This window comes from Scyliorhinus canicula, chromosome 6 (assembly GCF_902713615.1).
Source record: "Scyliorhinus canicula chromosome 6, sScyCan1.1, whole genome shotgun sequence".
NCBI classification, from domain to species: domain Eukaryota; kingdom Metazoa; phylum Chordata; class Chondrichthyes; order Carcharhiniformes; family Scyliorhinidae; genus Scyliorhinus; species Scyliorhinus canicula.
In genome coordinates this window covers 182,077,252-182,094,115 of record NC_052151.1, presented here as the reverse complement: position 1 = coordinate 182,094,115, position 16,864 = coordinate 182,077,252, and the positions used below count along the sequence as shown (strand labels likewise).

The following is a 16,864-nucleotide window of genomic DNA, read 5'->3' as shown; positions in this document are numbered from 1 at the left end:
GAGGATAGTTGTAAGCTCCAAAATGATATAGATGGATATGTGGAGTGGGCAGGCAAGTGGCAGATGGGGTCCAACTCTGATAAGTGTGAGGTAATGCATTTAGGGAGGTCAAACAGTAAAAGGGAAAAGACAATAAACAGGAATATACAGAAAGATAGATGAAGTGAGAGATCTTGGTGTGCAAATGCACAGGTCCTGAAAGGTAGCAGTACAGGTAGGTAAGGTTATAAAGAAGGCATATGGAAAGTTATCCTTTATTGGCAGAGGTATAGAATAGAAACATGTGGATGTAATGATGGAATTGTATAAGCCACTGGTGAAGCCATAACTGGAGTACTGTGGGCAGTTCTGGTCACCACATTATGGGAGGATGAAATTGCTCTGGAGAGAGTGCAGAGGAGGTTTACTAGAACGTTGCCAGGGCTGGAGGATTGTATCCACAAGGAGAGATTCGGGAGGTTGGGGGTGTTTTCCTTCGGATATAGAAGGCCGAGGGGGTGACATGATTGAGGTATAGAAAATTGTGAGGGGTAGAGATAGAGTGGACAGTAGAAATCTGTTTTCCTTGTGGAGAGTTCAAAAACCAGGGGGTCATAGATTCAAACGAAGTGGCATAAGAATTAGAGGGGACGAGGAAATGCTTTTTACACAGAAGGTGATGGGGATCTGGAATTCGCTGCCTAAGTTGGTGGCAGAGGCAGAGACCCTAAACTCTTGTAAAAAGTACATTAGTTTGCACCTTAAATGCTGTTGGGTTATGGGCCAGGTGCAGGAAGTTGGGATTAGGAAGGGCTCCTGGGTGTCTTTGGGTTGGCATACACGAGATGAGCTGAATGACCCCCTTATGAGCTGCATCTTCTCGATGGTTCTATCACTCAGATTTCTGAGTTTGATGGGTTGGGATTCCAACAACCCATATGTCCACTCTGACCTACAGCAAGCACAGGAGTGGCAGGTGAACGGGAGTTGCTGCAAGTTAAGTCATGGCAGCAGAGTTTGGCTGGCTCAGGTTTATTGGGAATATGGGAAATCAGCCTGGAGTACACTGGAATAGTCAAGTCTAGAATACAGTAAGAAGTCTTACAACACCAGGTTAAAGTCCAACAGGTTTGTTTCAAACACGAGCTTTCGGAGCACGGCTCCTTCTTCAGGTGAATCCACATCAAGTCTAGAATAGGCAGCAGCAGATGAACTGAGACAGGGAAAAGGCAGGCAATTTACCAAGACGGGAATAAAGGGGGAACCATAGGTTCGTCCCGGGGAACATGGATGGGGGATTTCGGGGATGGTATAGAGCGGGCATTAGACAGCTGAAGGACCTGTTTATCGATGGGAGGTTTGCGAGCCTGGGGGAGTTGGAAGAGAAATTTGGGCTCCCGCCGGGAAACATGTTTAGATATCTGCAGGTAAAGGCATTTGCTAGACGGCAGGTGGAGGGATTCCCTGCGCTCCCCGCGAAGGGGGTGAGTGACAGGGTGCTCTCGGGGGTCTGGGTCGGGGAGGGGAAGATATCCGATATCTACAAGCTTATGCAGGAGAAGGAAGAGGCGTCAGTAGAGGAGCTGAAAACGAAGTGGGAGGGGGAACTGGGGGAACAGATCGAAGACGGGACATGGGCTGATGCCCTGGAGAGGGTAAATTCTTCCTCCTCGTGTGCGCGGCTCCTCATCCTCATCCAATTCAAGGTGCTGCATAGGGCCCACATGACTGGGACGAGGATGAGTAGGTTCTTTCGGGGTGAAGATAGGTGTGCCAGGTGCTCGGGGAGTCCAGCGAACCATGCCCATATGTTCTGGGCATGCCCGGCATTGGAGGAGTTCTGGAAGGGGGTGGCGAGGACGGTGTCAAGGGTGGTGGGATCCAGGGTCAAGCCAGGATGGGGACTCGCGATCTTTGGGGTTGGGGTAGAACCGGGAGTGCAGGAGGCGAAAGAGGCCGGTGTGCTGGCCTTTGCGTCCCTAGTAGCCCGGCGAAGGATTTTGCTACAGTGGAAGGACGCGAGGCCCCCAAGCGTGGAGACCTGGATAAATGACATGGTGGGCTTCATTAAGCTTGAGAAGGTTAAATTCGCCCTGAGAGGATCGGTGCAAGGGTTCTTTAAACGGTGGCAACCTTTCCTCGACTTTCTGGCTCAACGATAGGGTACTGGGACAGTAGCAGCAGCAACCCGGGGGGGGGGGGGGGGAAACGTTGATTATGTTAGCTTATTTTATTTAAATTTGATTTATCTAATTTTAATTTATGGTTAAGTTCTCTTGTTTGGGGGGGGGGGGTGGGGGAATGTGATACATGTGATGTTACGGTATGGGGGGAATTGTGGGTGTTATGGGGCTGTTAGTTGCATATTACTGCTTTTTGCTATACTTTTTGTTATATTTTCTGTAAAAAATTCCAATAAAAATTATTTTAAAAAAAAAAGACGGGAATAAATGATCCTACAGATGGCATGAATATGAGATCAACATTTATCTAAGAGTTGTGAACAGACTGGCTTAATCTCAGACTTTTAACTCCACATAAAATCAAGAAAGGCTGAAGTGCTGAAGACTTGTGTTCCACCTAGCCGAGATTCTCCAGTACACTTACAACACCGGCACCTGGTCAAGAAAATGGAAAATTGGTTATAAACAGATGGCTGCATAAGCTAAAGGTGTACAGCGTTAAGGGTTATGTATTAGCAGGGATAGAGAATTGGTTAAGTAACAGGAAGCAATGAGTGGAGGTAAATGGGTGTTTTTTTGGTTGGCGATCAGTGGCTAGTGGTGTGCCTCAGGGATCAGTGTTGGGTCCGCAATTATTCACAATTTACATCGATGATCTGGAGTTGGAAGCCAATTGCAATGTTTCAAAGTTCTCAGATGATAAGATGAGTGATAGAGCCAAGTCTGCAGAGGGATAGAGATAGTTTAAATGAGTGGGCAAGGGACTGGCAGATGGGGTGCAATGTTGATAAATGTGAGGTCATCCATTTTGATTGGAATAACAGCAAATGGACTATTATTTAAATGGTAAAAGAATTGCAGCATGCTGTTGTGCAGAGGGACCTGGGTGTCCTTGTGCATGAATCGCAAAAAGCTGGCTTGCAGATGCAGCAGGTAATTAAGAAGGCAAATGAAATGTTGTCCTTCATTGCTAGAAGGATGCAGTTTAAAAACAGGGAGGTTATGTTGCGGCTGTATAGGGTGCTGGTGAGGCCACACCTTGGATGCTGTGTACAGTTTTGGCCTCACTTGAAAAAGATGTACTGGCACTGGAGGGGGTGCAGAGGAGATTCACTAGGTTGATTCCAGAGTTGAGCGGATTGGCTTATGAGGAGAGACTAAGTAGACTGTGACTGTATTCATTGGAATTTAGAAGAATGAGGGGGCATCTTATAGAAACATAAATTTATGAAGGGAATAGATAGGATAGAAGCAGGGAGGTTGGTTCCACTGGTGGGTGAAATTAGAACTAGAGGGCATAGCCAAAAAATAAGGGGTGAGCAGATTAAGGACTGACTCCAGGAGCAACTTTTTCACCCAAAGGGTTGTGAATCTGTGGAATTCCCTGCTCAGTGAAGCAGTTGAGGCTACCTCGTTGAATGTTTTTAAGGCAAAGATAGATAGATTTTTGAACAGTAAAGGAATTAAGGCTTATAGTGAGCGAGCGGAGAAGTGGATCTGAGTCCACAAAGATTAGTCATTATCTTGAGTGGCGGAGCATGCTCGAGGGCTGGATGGCCTACTCCTGCTCCTAGTTGTTATGTTCTTCAAGTAGGATTATGGAGATCCTGAGGGAATTTGGCTGATAAATTGAACATGGAGAAAAGCAAGACAAATCCAACCTGGCCAATTAATGCCCTATCAGTCTACTTCCAATCATCAGCAAAGTGATGGAAGGGATCATCAACTGTGCTGTCAAGCGGCACTTACTCAGTAACCTGTTCACCGATGCTCAGTTTATGTTCTACCAGGGCCAGTCAACATCTGACCTCATTACAGCCTTAATTCAACATAGACAAATGAGCTGAACTCAAGTGGTGAGGTGAGAGTGACTGCACTTGACATTAAGGCTGCATTTACCATATGTGGCATTAATTGCCCTAGCAAAATTGAAATTAATGGGAATCGGTGGAAAACTCTCCACTGGTTCCAGTCATACCTGGCACAAAGGGAGATGATTGTGGTGGTTGGAAATTAATGATCTCAGTCCCGGGACATCACTGCAGAAATTCCCCAGGATAGTGTCCTAGGCCCAACCATCTTCAGCAGCTTCAATAATAACCTTCCCTCCATCATGAGGTCAGAAATGGGGATGTTCACTGATGATTTCACAATGTGCAACACCATTCGCAATTCCTCATACAGAAGCAGTCAGTGTCCATAAGCCGCAAGACCTGGACAACATTCAACTTTGGGCTGACAAGTGGCAAACAACATTTGTGTCATATAAGTGCCTGGCAATGACCATCTCCAACAAGAGGGATCTGATCGTCACCCCTTGATATTCAATGGCATTACCATTTCTGAATCCCCCACTAACAACAATACCATTGGCCAGAAACTGAACTGGACTAATCATCTAAATACTGTGGTTATCAGGGCAGGTCACAGATTGGGACTTTTACGGTGAGTAACTCACCTCCTGACTCCCCAAATCCTGTCCGCCACCTACAAGGCGCAAGTCAGGAGTGTAATGGAATACTCTCCACTTGCCTGGATGTGTGCAGCTCACTCAAAAAGCTTGCCACCATCCAGGACAAAGCATCTCGCTCGATTGGCACCCCTTTCACAAACGTTCACTCCCTACATCACCGACGCACGGTAGCAGCCGCGTGTGCCATCTACATGATGCACTGCAACAGCTCACCAATGCTCCTTCAACAGTACCTTCCAAACACCCAAACTCTACCACTTGGAAGGACAAAGGCGACAAAACACATGGAAACACCATAACCTGCAAATTCCCCTCCAAGCCACTCACCACCCTGACTTGAAAATACATCACCGTTCCTTTGTTGTCACTGGGTCCAAAACCTGGAGTAATTTTCCTAACAGGGCTGTGGGTGTCCCTACACCATATAGACTGTAACAGATCGAGAAGGTGGCTCACCAGCACCCCCTCCAGGGAAATTAGGGAAAGGCAATGAACGCTGGCCTAGCCAGCACCACCCAAATCCCATGAACAGATATAAAGTGGAAAAATAAATCATTTGTGACTTTCCTCCTTCTCCTTCAGTACCATGCCCTAATAGCTTCCATTGGATGGATCCAAGGTGATGCTTGGCAAAGTACAGCAGTGGTTTGCTATTGTCTCCTGCAGCATGTCTGGCCGGGAATCTCTCACCCCCTGCCATCACGCATATTGGAAAGGTTTGCAGCCCGTTTGGCCACGCTATGAATGCAATCCCCTCCCCTCCCCCCCCCCCCCCCCCCCCCCCATGGCCATCAAGTCCTGAAATGGAGCTTGAACCCAGAGCTTCTAGCCCAGAGATAGGGATGTTATCCTCTGCGCCACGGTACCTCCTACCTCAGGCCATTATTTATTCTAATAGCTGATATGTATCTCAACTCCTTGTTTCTTCCATCCGACCTTTATCCAACAATGATCTATTGATAAAAGCAAATTATTGCAGATGCTGAAATCTGAAGCAAAAACAAAATATTGGACAATCTCAGCAGGTCTGTCAGCATCTGTGGGCAGAGAACAGAGCTGATGTTCGAGTCTGGATGCCTCTTTGTCAAAGCTAGGAGATCTATTGATTGCAGTTTTGGAAATTTCAGTTGGTTCACACCTCCACATTTCCGTGACACTTTGTGTGTCAGAATGCTTCTTGATATCAAGAGGTTATGAGGTTATTCATGAAGGCCCTGCCTTCTCAACCTTGCCTGTCGCCTGAGGTGTGGTGACCGTCAGGTTAACCCACCACCAGTCAGCTCTCCCCCTCAAGGGAGAAAACAGCTTATGGTCATCTGGGACTATGGCAACTTTACCTTTAACTTCCATCTCACTCTTTCCTCCAATTCCTTTCTCCGTCACGTACTTATCCAGCTTCCTCATCGATGTATCCACGGTAACCACCTCAACTACTCCTGGGGTAGTGAGTTCCACATTCTAAAGAGACTTCCCTATTGAATTTATTAGTGACTCTTTCTTTTGTTGCGTCTAGTTTTGGAAACATCTTCTCCACATCTACCCTGTCAAACCCTTTGGTGATGTTCATAGCCTCCAACAGGTCACCCCATAACCTTATATTTTCAACAGATTGCCATGACCTCTCAGTTCTGGTGGAATCCTTGTGAATCTATTTTTTTTGCACATCCTCCAGGACCTCTAAGCTTTTTGTAATGTGGAGGCCAGAAGTATTACAGTGCTCCCAATGCATCCCCACCGAGCTTCAATACAAGGTCAACATGACATCTCTGCTTCATGTCTGGTGCTCATCGGGAACGGTTCAAACTCTTCATTCAGTTCATTGAAGGGTGTGGGGAGAAAACATTTTAAACAAAAAGAGACCGACAAAGACTAAAATTCATACCAATGTATTTTATTGATTTGTTTTGCAATTTCTTGTAAAATAGACAATCATTTTTCATAGTTAACAGTTTTGCAGATGAATGAATTCCATCCTTTCCAAATAAAAGTGGCTTTTAAAATAGTAACACAGTCTCAGGAAGGAAAAACCCTTCGACCCCTCTATCCCACCTATCCACAGCTTTCCCTGGTTCATTCCGAATAGCTGTGGATTTTGCGGTTTGATTCCTGCGTGAAGCCCATTGAAGGCCAACTACTCATGCCTGAAATCTATTCTACATACTTACCATTGTTATTGTGGAAACATAGACTCTCCTAACAAAGAAGGAGACCATTTGGCCCATCATGTCTGTGCTGTTCTTTGATGGAGCTACCCATGCTCTTGATTAACCTGCCGTTTGTTTTTTCCTTTTCAATTATTTATTCAAGTCCCTTTTAAAAGTTGTGATTGAGTCTGCTTCCACCGCCCTTTCAAAAGATTCCGAGATCACAACAACCCACTGCACAAAAAGAAAAATCTCCTCATTTCACCTCCAGTGCTGTTGTGAATGAGATCTCACCCTCTGGTTACTGATCCCACTGCCTATTTACTCCTCTGAATTTTGCACACCTATTAAAACCTCTGCTCTAAGGGGTGCAGTCGCAGTTTCTTCAGTCCAGAAGCATTGGGAACTGCAGATACCTGCATGTGAGAGTTCAGTGTTATGGAGGGGGGAGGATTCTCCTCCAACAGGGACAAAGCTCTGGGAGACGCCCCTCCCTCAGTCCCTCTGTCGCCAGAGGACCTGCCGATGGAGTTTCAGATGAGGGCTGGGAGCCTGGACATTTCCCCTCATTGTGCCTTGCGATATGTGGAGTCATATCGTCAGGGGATGGTTAGGTTGCCAACTGTCCAGGGCTGGCCTGGACTCTACTGGATCGGTGGGACACCCTGCAGCAGGCGCAAAACCCCAGAGAAAAGCCCATCAAAATGGTCTGTTTGCTTCACCCATTTCCTTTGAACACATTCATTCGTGAATAAAAACATTGGGGGCGGGGAGAAACATTGGACTGACAGCGCGGGATATTCCCCATTCCGGGAATGAACAGTCTGCCCACTTTCCCATTGGCACTGGGTAGATGGACATCCTGAGGATGGGCATGTGAGGCAGCCAGTGGCAGGAGAGTGGGTGGGGGAGTGGCGGGAGTTCCTGTGAGGAAATCTCTCCCACCCAGAAATGGTGACCCCGGGGGCTGGCAGTGAGATCCATGCACGTACTGATTGTGTTTTATACCCGAACACCATGCTGTATTTCCAGTCGCCACTAGATTGTTTTGAAAGAAAACATACAGACACATTTAGTTAGATTATGTTGAATGACACATGCAAACTCTACTTCAAACTGCTTTCGTCTTCTGTCAGTAGAAAATTGAAAGACCCGACAGACCTTCTGCCAAGTACCTGGTGCTCAGGTGTGATGGTCAAAGACGTGGTAGTCCTCTCAGTGCTTAACACCAACGTTTTATTTCATGAGGTGTTAACGTCTTTGGTGAGAATAAAAAGATCACAAGTCAGTAGGTCACCGCAGAAGATTGGTTGGATTGGCAGAGAGATTCACCTTTAAGAAAGGTGCCAGCCGTGGCTCAGTGGGTAACAGTCTCCGCCGCACCGCTGAGTCACAAAGTCATGAATCCAAACCCCGCTCTGGAGCCTTGGCCACAATATCCCGCCTGACACTCCCATCGCAGCGCAGGCGCCATCTGTTAAACTGAATTCCAAATGCTTCTTCTAATGGTGCTTTGAGATCGGTAGAAACTTGGATATAACCCCTCCCCCCTCCATCCGGAAGACGGTTCAATCCTCCGACAGCGCGGTCATCCTCAGGAGTGGGCCCAAACCATTTTCAGCGGCTGAGCAAATTTCGGATGCCAAGTAGCCACTCCTCACTGTGTAGGGAAGTGGCCAGGTGGAGGGTAAGGGGGAGGGGATGGGGGGGGGGGGGGCAAGGTATCCCAATGACAGCAGGATGAACTGATACCAATGGGGAGGGGCTGCGGGGTGGGGAGGAAGGAGAACTGGACACACTATCCTGCGCCACCTGGCTTCAATACATAGTGTTTAAAAAGTAAATGGCCCCTTTCAGCGAACGCCTACAAGAGCCGCACACTGCGTGGTACAAGAAGGCAGGCAAAATGTGTGCATGACCTTAATTTGCAAATTGAAAAGATCTCCATAGCTGATAGAGGGGTGCATTTACAGACTGGTCTGTAAATAAAATCAGACAGGAATTGTGTGCCTGCAGCACACAGTGTTTGGGGGGTTGGGGGGATGGAGATCCCTCACCGTCAACAGTCCATGGTTGGCAGATAATGATCTCTGAAAATTGCTCCCATCCATATCTCTGTCACAGATCAACGGTCACAATCCCCATTGCATCTGCCTTTACTACTGACAACCCCTCCGAGATACCCTTTAGATACACCGGGCGCGATTTTCCGTAAATGCGGAGAATCGTAAAGGCTGCAGTGGGAAAGGCTGTGACCCACGGCAGCCTTCACGGCCACTTCCGGGGCCGATTCTCCCCCCCGGGCGGGGCTAGGAGCGCGGCCCCGTGCGTCACGGCGGCACGGCCTTGACGTCAAGCGTCATGGCGGCTGACGCGTCCGATGACATCAGCCGCGCATGCGCATGTTGGACAACGCCAACCAGAGCATGTGCAGTTGTCGTTTTTCTCCTCAGCCGCCCGGCAAGACGTGGCGGCTTGATCTTGCCGGGTGGCGGAGGGGAAAGAGTGCGTCTGTTTTGGACGCTGGCCCGACGATCAGTGGGCACCGATCGCGGGCCTGTCCCCTCCCGAGCACAGTCGTGGTGCTCCCGTGCCAATCGGGCCTCTGACGCCCGTTTCACGATGGCAGCGAGCAGGTGTGTTTGCTGCCGTGTTGAAACGGGCTTGAAGGCCCGGCCGCTCGCCCATCAGCCTCGGAGAATCGCCGCTCACCGTAAAAAATGGCGAGTGGCGATTCGTGGTGTGGTTCGGGCGTTTGGGGGGGGGGGGGGGGAGAATAGCGGGAGGGCGTGAAAAATGTCGGGAGCCCCTCCCGCTATTCTCCCACCCGGCGTGGGGGGCGGAGAATCATGCCCACCATCTTTAAACTCTAAATTCTTGACCAGTAGCCAAAAAAATTGAATATTATGCAGTCCTTAAAAGGACTGCTCACGCTAGCCCTTATAATTCAATTGGCAATGCTGAGTCGAGGGAATAAAGAGTTTAAACATTTGGGGGGTGGATTACACCAGTCAACATTCCGCCAACCACGTGTTGGGAATGCTATTGGAATTCCCAGGATCTAACAGAGAAGATGATGTCAGGCAGATGATGAAAGAGTTGCATTAAATTCTTTGTAAAATCTACCTGAACCACGCTCCGTCATACAAAAGCAGCCTTGCCCATGCGGGTGGTCACCAAAACATAAATGGCACTGTCCCCCTCTCCCACCAACATCTCTGCACATTTGTCATTGGAAATGGTGGGCATGTGGGCGGTGCTGAGATGACACCGCTAGGAAATGGCAGGCATTCGGGCGGAGTCGAGATGACACCGCACCCAAGGGAAATGGAAAATCGGGTAAGGTTTAAAACGGGAAGTCAGTTTGTCATCGCTCGCCCCATGCGGAGGTTAATTCACCCCCCCCCCCCCCCCCACTCCATCCTCCTGGCCGGTACCTGTGGGACAACAAAAACTAACCAGAAGGCTGGCTGGTTCTTTGAAAGACCCCCCCAATCCCCTTCCCCATCCCTTCAGTGGCCACCTGACCACAAACCTGTGGGCCCAAAAAGTACACGCAATTAGACAATATGCTCAACCCCATAGAAATATCCCTACGAAATAGGCACCCATATGCAATATGAGCTAAATGTGTGTTCCTGCCTTATATCAGAAAATGTCTTTTTTAAAACCTCTTGCGATGTAAAGTTTGCTGGGCTCTGTCCACTAGAATGAGTGTGCGAAAGTCGCCGTGGAGGTTCGCGAGCCCTTGTTGCGGCTTTGTCCTGTGAAGCCCGGCTCCCCACGCTCCTCGATAACCTCCTCCTTCTTGCTGACTTTGAAGCGGGAGATGAACTCCACAGCTAGTCGGTCCCATTCCTCCGGCAGCAGCAGCAGCAGAAAGCCCAGGCAGATGATCAGGATGGCAACGACTCGCACGCTGTTGAACACGATGTCGCTGGAATACGCTTCAGCAACTGTGGGGGGGTGGGGTGGGGGCAGAGAACCAACGACCAATGTTAAGATCTGGCACGAGGCTATCATTCATTCTCAGGCCTCCCATCTATTGCTCTCCAGTTTCCTAACCAAGATGGCGCCGGAGCGTGGCGACTCTCTGCGAGCTCGCTCACATAGATCCTCTTTTTAGATCTAGAACCGTACTAATTTCTTACCTTGTGTTGCCCTATTACGTATTTTCTTCCATGTACGAAATGATCTGTTTGAGCTGCACTTGGAACAATACTTTTCACTGTACTTCGGAACACGTGACAATAAACGAATACCATCAGGAGGTGCTGTTGGGCCTTCTTCTTGATCCAAGCGAGTGGCTCGCCAGACCCAGAGGGGGGTTAACAGTCAACCATTTTAATGTGGGACTTGAGTCCCGGATTGGGTAAGGGTGGCAGATTTCCATCTCTTGAGGCACAGTGATCAACCAGGCGGCTCCCTCTCAGTACCCATGAGGTTTCAAGGGGTCTTGGTTGTGACAGGGCACACATGCTCTTTCTCTTTCCACAGGCGACACTTAGAGAGAAGGACAGGGGCAGATCAGAAGCATCACACCCACCGCATGGCTTAGAGCAAACTGGTTAGTTAGACTGAGTTACTATAGTAAGATTAGCAGGAGAGTCGAACTCAAGTAGGAGATTTGTTAACTGTTCAATCAATGTGTTAAACCTATCTCCAAGTCTGACCCTTCCTTTGTCAGAGCATACATCAAGGAAGCAGCTTATGCTACATGAAGAAGCGTAACAGAACATTGGTGACATAGCCCTCTGCAGAGCGCCAGCACTGACTGGCAGTGTTGCCCTTATGGGAATACGGAACTGTGGAGAAAGAGCTCAGTGGAGCCAATAAGGACCGAGGCTGAGAAGCACACCGGCTATCAAAAGTCAGCAGTATCTCAACCTGTGACAGTGTGACAGCCTGAGTTCAGGTTGCCCTGGATACAGCGTGCCCAGAGAGTTGCAGAGTGGTTGGCACTTCCCACCCTGACCCCGGTGGATGGGAAACTAGTGCAGCCCAACCATATTAAATATGACATGGTTAATGTAAATAGTTGTGGACTCTGGGTCTGTACTCGTTGGGAGTTTAGAAGGATGAGGGGGGATCTTATTGAAACTTACAGGATACGGCGAGGCCTGGACAGAGTGGACATGGAGTGGATGTGTCCACTTGTAGGAAAAACTAGAACCAGAGGACACCATCCCAGACTAAAGGGACAATCCTTTAAAACAGAGATGAGCAGGGATTTCTTCAGCCAGAGGGTGGTGAATCTGTGGAACTCTTTGCCGCAGAAGGCTGTGGAAACCAAATCACTGAGTGTCTTTAAGACAGAGATAGATAGTTTCTTGATTAATAAGGGGATCAGGGGTTATGGGGAGAAGTCAGAAGAATGGGGATGAGAAAAATATCAGCCATCGTTGAATGGCAGAGCAGACTCGATGGGCCGAGTGGCCTAACTCTGCTTCTGTGTCTTATGGTCTTATGACAACACGGACTTAGATGTGCTGGGTAAAGTGTTGGCCCTGCCCAAGATATTCACTGCAGCTAAAATCCAGGCAATGTTACAGAGCCCGGGACGTACATCAAGAGGCAAAACAGGATGGCTGTAACCTCGGTTTGAAATGCCTGACTGAACGTGTGGGAATTAATTGAGTTGCTGGGAATTAATCATACTGACAGAGGCAAAGGGATCACTGTCAGGCTGACCCCAACCTCGGGCTTAATGCAATTTATTGTATCAATTTCAGCTTCTGCCATCACTTAACCTCGATTTATTAGCTATTGGAAATCAAACTGAATAAATACTGAATTATGTCTCTCAGTGACTGGGGCAGAAGCAGCAATTATTGTGCTGCTGTAAAGCAGCCAGCCACCTTATACCATGTCTCGATCTTCTGCATGGTCCAGTTTACAAACTTCCCAGTCATTTAAACCAAACAAACTCTTGCTGGGATTTTTCTTAACCTTTAAAAATGATTTGGGGGTTTTTACTCATATGTTTTACAGGCACATTGGCTTTTGTTGAATTGAGAGTGTGTGTGTGTGTGTGTGTGGGGGGGGGGGGGGGGGGGGGGGGGGTTTGGAAGCACTTCAGCTCTTTAAGATTTTACAATTCCTCAAAACAGGTTTCCAATCACAAGCTCAGACATTTCCCGGTTAGAGGGCCAGAATTGTTGGACAGCGCGTCCACCGAACACTATGGAAAAACATACCAGTCTGATTAATCGGATTTAGTACCAACAATATCTGTTTGCCTTTTAATTTATTCTTTTATGGGCCATGGGCATCGCTGGCTTGCCAGCATTTACTGCCCATCCCTAATTGCCCTTGATGGCTCGGCCATTTCAGAGAGTTTTAAAATTTTTTTTATTTATTTTAAAATTTAGAGTATCCAATTCATTGTTTCCAATTAAGGGGGCACTTTAGCGTGGCCAATCCACCTTACCAGCATATCTTTGGGTTGTGGGGGTGAAACCCACTCAGACACGGGGGGAATGTGCAAACTCCACACGGACAGTGACCCAGAGCCGGGATCGAATCTGAGACCTCGGCACCGTGAGGCAGTAGTGCTAACCTCAGATGAAGGCTGGGTCGGATGGATTTTGCAGGATGTCCCTCCGCCCAGGCCTTCATTTCAGGGCGATCCTAGTTCCTCTGACTGAGGACCAAAATAGTTTGTCTGAATATTTTATTCAGCTACAAGCTCTGGGTTTGTTGCATCGAGGTTTCAGGATCCGGAGGCCTCTCTGGGTTGAAATTTCTGTCCCCTGCCCATTGCTAACTCAAAACAGAATTGGTCGGTTCGTGCCATCCAGAAACACACAGTGGGCAAGGGTTGGTCCAGAGGAGCTTTGGGAGACAATAGCATTAAAACAAACATGCAGTCATGGAGTAAGATTTTAATATTGGCTCTAAAGAGTGTAAAATAGATTTTAAAATAGTTTGCTTAAAAGGTTGAAGTTTGACTTCCGATGGCGGCCATGTAGGTCGCACATTTGATAGGATTTGACGGACTTTTGGTCCTTTTACCCCCGTTTTTTTCTGGATTTTATGGGATAAATCGGTGAAGTGTAAGATGGTCAGGAGAAATCCCCCTCCAGTGTATGGAGAATTGGACCAGAAGTGGCCGTGTGAAAAGTCAAAGTCCTGTAAGGAAGACGCGAGCAGAGCTGGTAATGCGGGAAAGCATGGCAGAGAGAAAGAGCCGCGGGGAGACGGCACAGTGGTCGACGGAGCAGCTGATGAAGTTTTTTGAAGATTGCTTTGCCAAGCTTAAGAAGGACATGCTGGACCCGATTAAGTCTTCGATTGATCAAGTTGTGCAGAATCAAGAGACCCATGGAAGAGCGATCCAGGAGGTGGGCAGAAAGGTGTCCGAGCACGAGGAGTACATAACCGTGCAGGAGACCAAGGTGGAGATGGTGAACGCCCACCAGAAAAGAATGCAGGAGAAGCTGGAGGACCTGGAGAACAGGTCCAGGAGGCAGAATCTGAGAATTGTCGGCCTCCTGAAGGCAGTGAGGGATCGGATGCGAGGGCTTATGTGACAGACATGTTGGAGAAGTTGATGGGGGCTGAGGCGTTCCCTCGGCCCCTGGAAGTGGATAGAGCGCACAGAGCCGTTGCGAAGAAGCCCCGAGCGAACGAGCCGCCAAGGGCGATGGTGGTACGCTTTCACCGATTCCTGGACAAGGAACATGTTCTGCTGTGGGCCAAGAAAGAACGGAGCAGCAGGTGGGAGAACTGTGAGCTACGCATTTATCGACCTGGGCTGGGATTTGGCCAAGAGGCCAGCTGGGTTTAATCGGGCAAAAACAGCCCTGTTTAAGGGGATGAAGTTCGGGATGTTGTACTCAGCCCGTCTGTGGGTCACACATGAGGAACGGGTCTTCTACTTAGAAACACCAGACGAAATATGGACTTTTATTAAAGAAAAGAGACTGGAGGTGAACTAAAGGACACTGAAGCCTTGGAGAGTACTGTGGTGGTGATTTGTTGTGCTGGGCTGTATGAGTATAAGTAGTGTTATATGCAATAAGAGGCTGCTTGGATGGCTAATGGTAACTTTGTCTTGCGGAGAGCTGATTAGTGGGGGGATGGAATTTGGGGTTGGTTCTGTTTTTGGTCTTTTTTCTTAAAGTGGCTGTTTCTTCACTGTTTTTTCTGATGTGTGTTTACTGGGGAATGTGATGCTTTGAATATGTCTGTCCAAGTGAGGGGGAGAGGGGAGAGAACAATGGGGAGACAGACTGCTTGGTGCCAGGGGCGGGAGCTATCAAGTCAGCTTGGGTCAGCTGACTCACGGAAGCACAGTGGGGGGCGAGCAGGTGTTAAGCTGGAGCTCGATATGGGGGGGTTGGGTTTCTAGTCCTGTTGCTGGGGGGGGGGGGGGGGGGGGGGGGAAAGAGGGGCGGCTGCTTTGCTGACAGGGGAGGAACTGTTACTCGGGGACAAATGGGAGGTCGGGAGCGGCGAATGCCCTAGGTGAGGCTTGAGGAGGCGGAGGGCGCGAGCTAGAGGCTGGCCTAAAAAGGGTGATGGCTAGTTGGCGGGGGAGGGGGGGGGCGTTGAGCCCTCCCGACCAGGCTGATTACATGGATCGTTAGAGGGTTGAATGCGCCGGTCAAGAGGGCTCGCGTTTTTGCGCATTTGAGGGGGCTGAAGGCGGATGTGGCAATGCTACAAGAGACACACCTAAAGGTTGCAGACCAGACGAGATTGAGAAAGGGGTGGGTTAGCCAAGTATTCCACTCAGGGCTGGACTCAAAGACCGGGGGGTGTAGTGATCTTGATCAACAAACGAGTGGTATTCAAGTCAGGGAGAATCGTGTCAGATACGGGGGCCAGGTACATAATGGTGAGTGGGAAGCTGGAGGGGAGTGGGTGATACTCGTGAATATATATGCTCTGAATTGGGACGATGTGGAATTTATGAGGCGGGTTTAGGTAAGATCCCAGACTTAGAGTCACATAACTTGATCATGGGAGGAGACTTTAACACAGTCATTGATCCAGAAATGGACTGGTCAAAATCCAGGACAGGGAGGGTGCCAGCTGCGGGAAAGGAATTGAAGGGGTTTATGGAACAGATGGGGAGAGTAGATCCATGGAGGTTTGCACGGCCAAGGGTGAAGGAGTTTTCCTTTTTCTCCCATGTCCATCAGATATACTCTCGGATCGACTTTTTTGTTCTGAGCAGGGCTCTAATACCAGGGGGTGGAGGATACTGAGTACTCTGCAATCGCAGTGTCGCATTATGCCCCACATTGGGTGGATCTACGGGTTAGTGTGGAGAGAGGACAATGCCTGCTATGGAGGCTGGATGTGGGGTTGTTAGCGGATGAGTCTGGGAGGCTTTAAAAGGCGGTGGTGAGGGGTGAGGTGATCTCATTCAAGGCTAGGCTAGACAAAGAGGAGAGGTTGGAGTGTCAGAGGGTAATAGATGAGATGCTGGAAGTCGACAGGTATGCAGAAAATAGGGACCCAGCGAAATTGGAAAAGAGGAAGGAACTCCAGGCGAGCTTTGACCGACTATCTACCAGGAAGGCGGTACGCCAATTGAGGCGAGCAAGGGGGGCAGTTTACGAGCATGGAGAGAAGGTATGTTAGTGGGTCAGCTCCGTAGGGAGGCTGCGGCAAGGGAAATTGTCCAGGTGCGGGACAGGGCAGGGAAGTTGGTGGGAGCTCCAGATCAGATTAACAAGGTCTTTAAGGAATTCTATGAGAGGTTGTACAGGTCAGAGCCACCTGGGGGAGGCCGGGAGATGCAGGAATTTCTAGATGGGCTGGAGTACCCGAGTTTAGGGGAGGGAGACAGGGCTACATTAGAAGGAGCGATAGTGGAGCAGGAGATAAAAGATGCGATTGGGAGGATGCAGTCGGGGAAGGTGGCAGGGCCGGATGGATTTCCGGTGGAATACTATAAAAAAAAATTTTAATAAGCTGGTACCGCTGATGGTAGGGATGTTTGAAGAGGCGATAGGGAAGGGAGTGCTGCCGCAAACCTTGGGGCAGGCATCGATTTCACTGATGCTTAAAGAGGATAAGGATCCGACGGAGTGTGGGTCGTATAGGCCAAATCACTTTTAAACGTGTACGCA

At 48.9% G+C, this 16,864-nt stretch overlaps 1 protein-coding gene across 3 annotated transcripts in view; it reads right to left on the bottom strand.

The window, feature by feature from the left end:
* Positions 1 to 10,287: 10,287 nt before the first annotated feature.
* LOC119967704 (putative thiamine transporter SLC35F3) overlaps positions 10,288 to 16,864 on the bottom strand; it is a 177,785-nt gene continuing 171,208 nt past the window's right edge. For all 3 annotated transcript variants that reach the window (XM_038800571.1, XM_038800572.1, XM_038800573.1), the window contains one exon: positions 10,288 to 10,735. In XM_038800571.1, coding sequence (XP_038656499.1) covers positions 10,485 to 10,735 — 251 coding nt within the window. In that variant the 3' untranslated portion in view covers positions 10,288 to 10,484. The remainder of the gene's footprint in view (positions 10,736 to 16,864) is intronic.